The sequence below is a fragment of the Nyctereutes procyonoides genome, unplaced genomic scaffold, assembly GCF_905146905.1.
Source record: "Nyctereutes procyonoides isolate TBG_1078 unplaced genomic scaffold, NYPRO_anot_genome, whole genome shotgun sequence".
Taxonomy (NCBI): domain Eukaryota; kingdom Metazoa; phylum Chordata; class Mammalia; order Carnivora; family Canidae; genus Nyctereutes; species Nyctereutes procyonoides.
The window spans coordinates 55882524-55895090 of NW_026575135.1; the positions used below are offsets into that span (position 1 = coordinate 55882524).

The window sequence follows — 12567 nt, forward strand, 5'->3', positions numbered from 1 at the left end:
AATAGAAATCACATAGGTGATACAAATACAGTGAATAGTTTGAGGCTGTTCAAAAGTTTTTCTTAGGAAGCCTCCATTTAGCCGAGATATCCTTGGCTCAATGCTGGTTAAGGATTTTTAGATAGTGGACGAGGCTGAGGATACATTTTTCTTTTAACTGATTCTCTAGTGATTTGCTTATATTATAGAGGGAGGAACACGGTTTCATAGCTAGATTTTTGTGGATAGCTCACTGAATATTCCTGATTAAAGCCAATCCAAGGCTTAATTCTAAGTCTACTAGATTTATCAATAGTTTAAAAAATATTAGTAGAATTTGAGTGAAACTGACAGATTAATTGACCTCCGAGGAGCACAGAAATCCACCCACAATTGTGCGCATATTGCTGCTATTCTTGTTCCAGGGACACAGCTGATAAGATTAAGAAATCTATGTGCTTCCTCTATGAATACTTTAATCACTGAAACTTAATAATCACAGCATTATTCCTTTTCTCTGTAATTATTTTGGGATGATCTTTATTTTAACATGAAAGTGGTATCTTAGGAGTAAAAATGAAGGAATAAAATCAAAGTTCACATGGAGCCACTAGCTTTAATTTGTATATGTTGTTTAAATCTGTTATGCTGAGATCTCAGTCATAAATAAGAACAAGGAAATAGGTTTAAGGAAAAGAGTAGACTTATATCCATATAAAGAGAAAATGCAACATATTGAACCTTCTAAATAAGCAAACAGAAACAAACAGGCCAACAGACAGAGGTAAAAAGTCATAGAACAAAAATGATATGTTATGCGACATAACTACTCCTTTCCTTACTCACAAAGGCAATCTATGTTCTGGTCGGGCAGCAATATAATAACACAACAAAACCAACTGAAAGTAATTCAATATAAGTATACCTAAAAAAGGATACACATAAAACTGATAAATTGGAAAAAATATATTTCTAGGCTTAGCATAGAAAATCAAAAGTCATGTTTTTTTATGATCTCCCCAATTAATTTTGATTTTGCTTAAGATTTAACCAGAGGCCACATTATAGGCACATTTATTAATCAATAGCAATAATATGTGTCATTCAAATATAACTTGCTGGCCTTATTTCCACATGCCGCAATGAAGGAGTTTACAGTTCTGTGTCATAAATTATAACAACTCTTGGATCTTGTTTTTTTTGTGATTACAGTTTTTGTTTTTTATAGTTAACTGGAGGTTAACACTTATCACTTAAAATACTTCTTTTTTTCAAAAAGATTTTATTTATCCATTTACCTGAGAGAGAAGGAGCACACCTGCATGTGTGCCAGCATGAGTAGAGGGAGGGACAATGGGCAGAATGGGAGAGACAATCTCAAGCAGACTTCACACTAAGTGTGAAGCCCAGTACAGGGCTCAGCCTCACCACCCTGAGATCCTGACTTGAGCCAAAACCAAGAGTTAGCCACCCAACCAACTGAGCCATGCAGGCATCCCTAATAAAATATTTCTATTAATTAACAAAGCTGGAAAAACAGAGCTCATCTATTCTAGTAGTTTTTAAACTTTTTTCTTAGAAAAGAATTGTTACACTTAAGGAAAACACCTCAAATTTCACTAGCCAAAATAAACAAATGTGGGATGGCTAACAATTAAAAGAGAGCAAAAGGGGATCTTCCTCACACCCTCCCAACAAGGACTTTCATTTCCTTATCCTATTTCATACCTTTAGTACTGAAGAAAGGGTTAATAGACACAGAGCTTGAAAACAGTGTTGTTATCTGTTTTCCTTATTTCACTCATAGGGAAACAAATATACAAAGGTATTCAATAGCTTGACCAGTTGGTCCATCTGTATAATGAAGGAATCCAAACTATCCCCCTCCTTGTCTTGACTTCCAAGCCACAGTCTTTTTTTTTTTTTTTTTAAGATTTTATTTGTTTATTCATGAGAGACAGAGAGAGAGAGGGAGAGAGAGAGAGAGAAAGAGGCAGGCAGAGGGAGAAGCAGGCTCCATGCAGGGAGCCCGAAGTGGGACTCGATCCCGGGTCTCCAGGATCACACCCTGGGCTGAAGACAGCACCAAACCGCTGAGCCACCCAGGCTGCCCCCAAGCCACAGTCTTGCCCCATCATCTCATTGTATTTCCCTCTCTTAGAATTAGGAAAACATTAACCCTGAAAATAAAATTATTTGTGGTTAATTTGGAATTCTCTTTCCTCCACAGGTTGTTTCCTCTAAAATGTGAAGTTTCCTTCTATGGTTCAAAGCTGCATGGATTAAGCTGAATATTTCCTAATTCTGTAGGGAGGGATTTACTTACATTGTTTACAAATGCATCTTTTAAAGAGTCCCAATGTAAACATGAAGTGCTGTAGGTCTTTGAAAGAAAAGTATAGAGAACATGAGATGCTAATATGCAAACATTTTTAGAGAGGTAAGGCATCAGTAATCACAAGAAAATAGATTTTCAATGTCAGGAATTTCTTCTGGGCCAATGTTATGCAAACTGGCTAATCACAGTGTTATACTTTGAGAAGACTTCTTCCAGGGAGTCCTTTAGGATTCTCTACAAAAAGCCACTACACTCCCTACCATGACCCAGCACTAACCTCCCCCCCTTTTTTTTCAAATATAAAATAAAGGGAGAGAAGAGAGCATTTATTAGGTCTCTTCTAAGCCTTCGAATTTTATGATTCCATGATAATAAGTATATGATATCACAGCTGAATGTCACAAGGCACAGGGGATTATTTGATTAACGGTTACAATTCTGATGACTAGTATTTGAGACCTGTTTTCACCCACATATGATCAGAATTTTATCTTAACACATGCGATTTTTAAATTCTCTACATAGAGTGAATAGATGAGCTGTTTTCTATGGCTCACTTATATATAAGGCTCTATTTTATTCATAAGTTAAAATACTATTATCACAAATTGAAGCTTACTGTTCACCTACCATATGATTTGTGTCTGCCTAATTTGATCAAAGAACTTCAAGAATGCTGTTGCTTTCCATTTCTTCTATACACAACCCAAAAAGTTGATGGGGAAAAATAATGCCTTTTACATATTAAGATGAAGCGTGCCTCTGTTTGATTCTGTCACTATCTCCCTTAGTTATATTTTCAACACACTTAACAGTACTTTATTAGATGTTTTATGCAAAAATATTCTGACAAAGAATGTATCAATAAAGACTCACAACAAAATAAAAATAGATAATTTTTTGAGAACTTCCTTTGTGTCAGTCTTCAGTGCTTTATACATTTTTTCTTATTTGATCTTTAAAATAGTTTTACAGAACTCATGATCATAATCGGACAGACTGGGTGTGAACCTGGGAAAATAACACTTCATCTGTCCTAATCCATACCTCTGTCCTCTATCTGTCCTAAATGTCATACTGTGTGGTTACAACACTCCAGGCAATGCTGGCATCATTGAAACCTAATACTGAGAATGGACAAAATGAGTCTCACCTTAGACCAGTCGCCCATCCGCCACACATAGCATTTCGAGTAATCCTCACAGTCTTCAGCCTCCCGGGGTCTGGTGGAGAGGACACATTTCTTTCGAGGGTTAGTACACCTCACCGTCCGATGACGGACGCCTTTGCCACACTTGACCGAACACTGGAAGATAACATCAGAGAGTCTGGATGAGGTTGTGATTAGGAGATAGAGACCAATGGTTAAATTATGTTAAGTAATATTTCGAATCAACTCTCCTAAGCCTGTCACTCACATAAAGATCAGGTGAAAGAAGAAAGAGAAGAAAAACACCTGGCTTCACCCCAGTACCAGGAGCCAGATAAAGGTTGGGGCCCAGTTTGGAGCTAAATGAGTTTCAGGAACACAGGACCATTATAATAGGATTGGTGATGAAAGACAAATAATATTCAATGATCAAAATGTAAAATATTAAACTTGATTGGCATCACATAGTTATACAGTTACATATGAAAATTGAAAAAATTACTTTGGCTAAGATTTAGTCTGTTTTAGCCCTAAGAAATACTTGTGAAAAATGAAATTTTTTAAGAGAATCAATTGTCATAGACTTTTCTTAAAGGGAACCCAGAGAAAATCTTAGCAAAAATAAAATATTTCATTGCATAATTATATACCCCTGGAAATCATCAATCTAAATGATTTAAGATGGTGACATAACACATAAAGCACATATGTATATTTCACCAGTCTTTTCTAGATGCAAATTAGTACCTCATTTTCATTTGTGCTCCATGTTATGGATTATGTGTAAAGCTTCTCAGTTTTACAAAGGTACACATCACTGACTATCTGGGCACAGAGATCAAAATGGCACTGGGCAGGAGAAGGGAGAGGAGAGAGAAAGAAGAGATGAAAGATATGGCAAAAGTTGAAAAATTCAATGAATAATTGTCTGATAAAGGTCCAAAGCAAGAGTTGCAGGTGTACATTTAACAATGATGTAGTATATGAATAACCAGGAGGACTCCAACAGTTGTGTTCTTGAAAACCTAAGCATGGAACTAATGATATTTTAAATATAAAGTTTGCACAAATGAATGATTATCTCATAATTTATGGCTTATGTTTGAATATGTTGAGCTTTAAAGTGGACTACATGTGTGACTTGGCATTTTAATATTTATATTTTTATTTTTTTGCAATTGGAACTCACCCTGATCCATAAGATCAATTTTTAAATTAAATCAAAGTGAGAGATATTCTTTAATTGGTAGACTGCACCGAGACATATTATTTGCTCTCAGCTGGTGTCAAAAATCTGTATAGAATATTTCTGACCTATTTCTTCCTAAAGAGTTTGCAAAAATGTTATAGTTTGGCTGGAGGTGGGCTATTTTCCTTTGCTCATGTGAATCTTCTCTTCAGATCACACTGATTCTGATGTAAAATCAGATACTATATTCACTCTCAAAAGTATACATTGCCAATGAAGAAGAATCTGTTAAACAGCAAGGTATAGCTCAGAAAAGGAAGCCAACAGAAAGTTGTGCTATTTGCTAATGTACTTTGTGGAGGGGGGAGATTGGGTTAATTGAAGAATATTCCCAAACCTTATTATCTAAGCTACTATATCCTCATTTTCAAAAGATTGGCTACTCATTGTAACCTAGCATTTTCCATTTGTCAGTTTTATACACCATCTAGGATTCTGAGATTAAGCATATGAATGATTTTGGTCTGGATGTGTGCATGTGCATGACTCTGCACCTGTGTGTGGGTATGTGAGTGTGTTTGTGTATGTGTGCATGCAGCCACATCCCTAAAATGCTTCAGAGAAGCTAGAAGATATAAGTAATGACTGGTGTTTATTATTATGCACAGATACATATCATGGTAACAGAAAAATAAAGCATATGGTTGGGCATGGAACACACCTGTATGCTGCACACCACATGATAATGGGTGTGCGGTGCAGTGAGTGTGACAGCATTATGTTCAAATCCCAGATACCACACTTAGATAAGATTCTAGGGTGAACTATTTAACTTCTCTGAGCTCTATTATGAAATGGTGAAACTATTAGCCTTCTTGAATTGGTGATTAAATATAAGCAATATATTAAATATGAAATAAAAACAGAGACCCTGCCTACAAGGATATGATTGTTAAATGTTCATGGTCTTTCTTCTTTCTCTTAAATGTTCAGGGATAAACAATGAATCAAATGTGTATCAACGTTTCTGCCCACTAAAGATTCTATACATGGTATATACCTGAATAAGGGCATTCTAATAAAATGTACATATAATGTGTCCCTGATTATGTGACAATGGCTGAAGTCATATTTGCAAAATTATATACAATGAGTATATTCCTCTTATCATCAGAAAAATTAATAGATGGTATTGAAATTGCTGTGCACAGAGATGTTGACTGTGACAGCATATGACCTCACATGAGCTAAGCTGGAGGAGAGTACGGGAACAGGAAGGGACAGGGGCACACACCGCACCTCAGACCACACTCCTGCCTCCCACACAGTCATGCAGTCCTGGCCCTCGCAGCGCTGGGCAGACGCAGGCTTAGGCCCGGTGCAGTCCCTCTCCCGAGCTCTGATCAGAGTTCCGTTGCTCAGTTGTTGGGTACAGGCCACTTGTCTGCTCTGCATTCCTTTTCCACAAGTTCGTGAACAGGGCGTCCATTCTGTCATCATCCATCTAAAAGGAAAGAAAGAACCACTGAAACAAGTTAAAAGATATCCACCCATGGTGTATTTTGACCTGTCTGGAGTTAGAATTGTTGCACAGTGACTTTTATTTTTTGCTTTTTTCTTTTTTTACTACTTTATAGTTTTGTCTAAAACACCTGTGTTTTCTATCATGTCGAATTCTCTGTATTTCTAATCTCAAGGCCTTGTTCCTACTAGAACTTCCAAGAATTCGATTCCATCCATGCCATATGATATGCTTTGCTTATTGCTGCTTATCATACTGGCCGCACTGAGATACCTAATAAGTATACAATTGCTAACATACTGAGTTATTCCTGCTCTTTGTGTTTTAAGTCTTCACAATGACTCCTTGTGTTAAGGTACTACAACTACTTTGGACTTTTACAGAGAGGGAAACCAAGGCAAGGAGAGATTTAGCAATTTACCAAGGGTCACAGGGTTGGAGAGTCAGAAATTGAAATGAGACTCTAGATCACTTCACCACATGACAAATGCAGATATGAGCAACGGCACAGAACCCTGTCATGAGAATACCCTCTTACCCAGAGGAAGCCATAGTTAGTACATTATGCCTGTGACCTGCGACGAGTTTTCATGTCTGGGCCATATCCTCTGATACAGCTATGTGTGCATCTTTAGGCTAGCCTAGCCTCTATGTAGTTGACACATAATCACAGACACTGGGGTACAGGCTCAGGAGCATAAACATAAAATGACCTCATTTCAGAGATCCCCAAAAACTCCAAATATTCTTCTTGGAATTCACTGATTAAGTGATTCTGCCAATACATATGCATTTTAATACCTAGATGGACATCCTTTTCCCAATCATCAGGGCAGTGATACATCTCTATGGCACTTCCATTTCTGTTGAGTTGGGATATACCCTAAGGACCACTAATTTAAACACCTCCCCAAATTTATTTCAGGAAGAACCGAGGCCTATACCAGAAAAGTGATTCATGAAATTTGTATGAATCGTGTCAGTAAAAGCCCCTCTGCATTTCCCACTATTAGGTCAACCACATAGGGGGAACTAAGTCCACCCCAAACTACCTGCACAATCCTATTTCAGCACAGCGCAGGGCAGTCCAAAGCCCTGAGCTTAACTTTGGGTTCCTTGCTAGCTGTGCACATTCTTGAAACAATACTAATAGCTTTAGTTAAGTTTCTATTTTGTCATGTGTAAAAGTGTTTATCATTATAGGGACTCAGTATATAGCATATACTTTATATATTACAGTATATTTATAAGTAATTTATACTTATTTCTCTAGCTTCATCTCTCATTTGTTTGGAAAAGAAACCATATGCTCAGCTTGCTCCTCAAACACTATTTTACCACATGGTACCTGTTTATGGAGCACCCACTGCCTGGAACCTTGACAGCCAGCTCCAAGTCCTTTCCTCCTAACAGGGCTTCTCCATCCAACCTATAATAATTGTGGTCCCTTTGCCCTCTGGCATCTGGCTTGTGGCACTCACACAGCGTTTATTAGAAATTACCTTGGAAAGTGGGGGAGTTCTCATCCTCTCTACAAAATCCACCCTTCTTTTCCTGATTAGTATCTAAACTCTTTAAAGGAAGAGATCATGTCTTATTCTTCTTTGCCTCTATAACAGGATGTACACAACAGCTTGTCATTAAACATTTCTCATATTGGAAATTGTATCTATGTTTTACAGAAATAGCATAAATTCTTCTACATTTACGTAAGCCCAAATGCTTCTGGCAATGATCCAAAGTTTGAAAAGTCACAACTCATGCAATCTAGTTTTCTCATCTGTATAATGGTTTAATTCTAAATGATTCTATGCTTCTATTTCTGAAAAGGAAAAAAAAATATAATAATATTTGCATCCTAGTATTGCCTCTAACAGAGTTCTTGTCTGCTGGTCTATCAAGTATGATGCAGATATATCATTTTGCTTGGGAGTCCCCTAGTGGATTTTTCCTAAAGTATTATCTTCCAAATTTATTTAGTTTCTGATTCATCTTTCTACATAAAATGTGTACCATGTGTACCACATTATAAGTACAATGTAAACCCATGTATATAATTTTCCCTCCAATTATGGAACCTAGAACACACTACTGAAAGGAAAAGTCTGTGCAATTTCATGGAATCTCTTATTTTTTAAATAAAATACATTTTAGAGACCCTTAGTATAATGATAAGAGTTACTTTTTCTTTTTTTAAAAAATATTTTATTTATGGGAAACCTGGGTGGCTTAGTAGTTGAGCATCTGCCTTCAGCTCAGGTTGTGATCCTGGGGTCCTGGGATGGAGTCCAGCATCAGGCTCCCCATAGGGAGTCTGCGTCTCCCTTTGCCTATATCTCTGCCTCTCTGTGTCTCTAATATTTTTTTATTAGAATAACAAATAAAATCTAAAAAAATTTTCATTTATTTATTTGAGAGAGAACAGAGGGGAGGAGGTGGTGGGGCAGGGTGGAGAGGGAGAGAGTCCCAAGCAGAGGTGGAGCTGAGCATGGAGCCTGATGCAGGGATCCGTCTTGCGATCCTGAGATTATGACTTGAATGAAACTAAGAGTGGGATGCTTAATGCACTGAACCATCCAGGTGCCCCAAAAGTTACTTTTTCCATTCCTTATGAAAGCCTCTCAGAAATAAGATTTAGAATGTAAAACGTATTATAATAAGACACTTTGTATTTTAGAATCAATCTAATTTGGAATTATCCCATTTCCTTATCTTTAAGATTTCTTCTTCCAAAGCTATTTACTAGTGCACTGATATATTTTATACTTGGCACATAGGGTTCCATCAGTCTATTTAGTGACTTTTTTAATAAATGTAAATGTAAATTGGAATGTTTCTTACTAGGGTGGGAAAAAAGAAGAGGCAAGAAAAACTAAAGGTTATGCTGTGCCATGCCAGTAAGTCATAGAAAGTTTTCCTATCATGACCCCCAATAACCACTCATGTCCATTTCTTACTTTTCGATATTTTGGTTAACCTGACTGCCACTGCTTCTTGGTGGTTTGCAACATATTGACTCCTTTCCCAAGGGAAGGAATAATCTCTAACAAAAAAGACATCCAGTGTCCAGCTGCAAAAATTTCTCACTCAGGGATGTAGTGACCTTCTAAAGTATTCATTTTACTAAGCCATTAGTAAGGCATTTTCCTCTGAGATAGCTGAGGTCAATGAATGAACAATAAATGGTGTGTACTCCACATTTTGATCCTTCACAGACCAAGTTAGGAAGTGACAAGTATGCTCTAGTCCTCAAATCCAACTCATTCAAGATTCCTGATAGATCAGAAAAAGCCAATGTTCTTTTCTCCAGATGGAAAAATTATATAGCACATGAGACAAATGGTGTTTTGAAATATTTTAGCAAATAATTTAACACAAGATAAGTTAGCATTTTAATATCTATTAAAAGCGATAAAGAAAAAGATAATTCTTAGGAATGGTAATAACAAAAATGATCCAGGTTCTTTAGCTGACAGAGCAAAGGCCAAAAACTCTGCTCTTATATCTGTCCAGCACTGAATGGAAAGAAGTTAAAGAGCTGACCGCAGGTTAACAATAATACCCTAGGTCCCTTTTCCTGTTGATTACTACATTGCATCATAAAAAAGCCTAATTAGTTCATCTACTTATAAAATTACCCTGAAAAGCAGAGAGTGAGGTAGGTGGAGTGGGCATAACATTACTGAATGCATATTAATGTGTTATTATCTTTTGTACATTCTTTTACATATCATTCTTCTGTCCTATTCCTTAGAAGCATAATTTTCCCTGGGGATTGGGAAAGAACAAGAATATTGGAGCAGGAATGCAGAGGAAAGGAAAAGTTGATAATTAGCTTTTGTCATCTTGTATACACCCAATCTACAGCAAAGCAAGCCTTGAAATTTCAGCATTGTAAAGGAAGGAAGGATTTTCCAAATTCTTTTAAGCTCTCATTCACATAGCGTGAGCCAGATCTGAAGGGCTTAATAAGCAAGTTTTGCAGTAAGCCAAAAACAGAGGAAACGCAGGATCAGGGTTGCATTAGAGGTGGGGAAGGCCAGGGGAGCAGGGAAACCAGAAGAATGGAACACGAGCCTGGATGCACGAATTCCCAAAGAGATTAAGACAGAAAAGTATAAATAGAGTTAATTGGCCACTTTGTTCCCCCTTCCTCTTTAACCTCCTCCCTCCATACTTACTGTGCTTGGAGGGCCATGAAGAATATTATATTAGTTATAGACCACTATGAAGCTACAAGTCCTTTGCATATCTGAGTTGAAGGGCACATGAGCTCACTGTGACTCTGTCCCGGATTCCATTCTCTGTGTGGCTCCCTAGGAAATCACAACTAACTATACACCTCATTCATGGAGCCGCAAGAGATCTCTGAGTGTCAGGACAGAACAGATGTCCCTGTCTCTGTATTCCAGAGAAATCAATGCAGCCTCATACTCTTTTTCTTTTCTTTTCTTTTTCTTTTTCTTTTTTTTTACCATTCTATCTCTGAAGGCTTTTAGGACCTCTGACATGGGGTTCAGTCACACTTAAGCTCATTAATTTTTATAAGAAAGCACATGGATTTTCAAGGAGCCCTCTGATGGGAACCCCTCTACACAGCCTTGCTGCTAACTCACTCCAAAATTATACTTGGGTTCTTCATCCCTGTGGGTTACTAAGGCATGGTCTTTCTACACCACTTTCATCTGCTCAGCATTGCTCTCTTATTTCCTATTCAAGGGTTTCTCTCCTACTTTGTTGCCTCATACTCACTGAAGTCACAGGTGACCAAAACAGCAAACCAGGAACCCCCAGCACAGGAATCCAGCAATCAGAGGTCAGGAATTGGGCAGTCAGATTGGGAGTTCTGGGAGAGGGCGTGAGGATGTAGCCTGGGAACCAGGACGATCATACTGGCCCTGGTGTCTTATGAGGGGCTGAGTCCTGGCCAGTCCTGCTTTGGTCTATATCATCCTTGGCAATTTGTAACACATCATATCAGAAAACTCAAGAACAAATAGTGAAATTCAACCCATAACCAGATTTTTGAAGGACCAATCAACGGATTACCAAATAATTTTAATTACATCTCCTCCATCTTCTCCTATATCTCCACATTCATACTGTGGAGAACACAGTTAAAGTTGAGAAACATCCTAGCCTTGCTGCTTTAATACTTTTTCCAGCTTGTTTAAAACCCTACATGTTAATAAAATAAAATAAAATAAAATAAATAAAATAAAATAAAACCCTACATGTTGGTATATATACTTTTGCATTATTTTTAGGAGAACGGAATTTTGTTAATATTTTGAGCATGTTTTAAAAGCTAGTAATTTGGGCAGCCCAGGCGGCTCAGTGGTTTAGCGCCACCTTTGGCCCAGGGCGTGATCCTGGAGACCCGGGATTGAGTCCCACGTTGGGCTCCTTGCTTGGAGTCTGCTTCTCCCTCTGCCTATGTCTCTGCCTCTCTCTCTCTCTCTCTAAATAAATAAATAAATAAATAAGTAAATAAGTAAATAAGTAAGTAAGTAAGTAAATAAATAAATAAATAAATAAATAAATAAATAAATAAATAAAAGCAAGCTTGTAATTTAGTGGCCAGAGTGTTAACAAGTGGTGGAATATGGTTACCTTGTTTGGCATGGTTGCTCATTGCACTTTCGAATCTGCGGCTCAGGCTTGGTTAAGTATTTGCATTTCTTGTTGTCCACAATGCTGATATTTTTGTTCATAATTTTGGTGCAAGACACTATTGTCTTCCTTTCTCCTGAAAAGAGCAAACAAACACACAGAAAAATGACAGGCCTTTAAGTAACGGACCTAGGGGGTGAACATAGGCTCATTGTAATTTTCAGACTTTGAAAGGAATTTTAAGTTAGATCAATGAAGATATTATTTATAATTTACATAAAAATGCATCTCTAGGCTTAAGGAGGATAAATGGTAAATTTTTTCCTCATTAGAAATTAAATGGCAGGGTGCCGGGGTGGCTCAGTTGGTTGAGTGTCCAACTCTTAATTTCAGGGTCATTATCTCAGGGTCCTGGGATCAAGCCCCTAGTCAGGGTCCATGCTTAGCTCAGAGTCTGCTGGAGATTTTCTCTCTTCCTCTCCCTCTGTTCCTCCTCCAGCTGGCACATGTATGCACACTTTCTCTCTCTAAAACAAACAACTAAATATTTTTTTTAAAAAAGAAATTAAATGGCAAGTTTTATATTCCCAAGGGATTGTGGTAGCCTAAATTGACAAGACATTAATTAAATATTTGTTGGTAAGGACTACGCTATCTTTTAGTATTAAGTGGTAGAAAGCTGTACTTTGCAAAAAAACTTGTATGACTTCATGAAAGCACATAAACACGTGCGCATATTTTATCATCGCATGCATTTATCACACATTTTATCATAT

The 12567-nt window shown here is 37.4% G+C and overlaps 1 protein-coding gene across 1 annotated transcript in view; it reads right to left on the bottom strand.

The window, feature by feature from the left end:
- Positions 1–12567, bottom strand: part of ADAMTS19 (ADAM metallopeptidase with thrombospondin type 1 motif 19) — a 228226-nt gene that overhangs the window by 17037 nt on the left and 198622 nt on the right. The window contains exons 21-23 of the mRNA XM_055301522.1: positions 11792–11927; positions 5956–6160; positions 3471–3623 (exon numbers count right to left, since the gene is read on the bottom strand). Coding sequence (XP_055157497.1) covers positions 3471–3623; positions 5956–6160; positions 11792–11927 — 494 coding nt within the window. The remainder of the gene's footprint in view (positions 1–3470; positions 3624–5955; positions 6161–11791; positions 11928–12567) is intronic.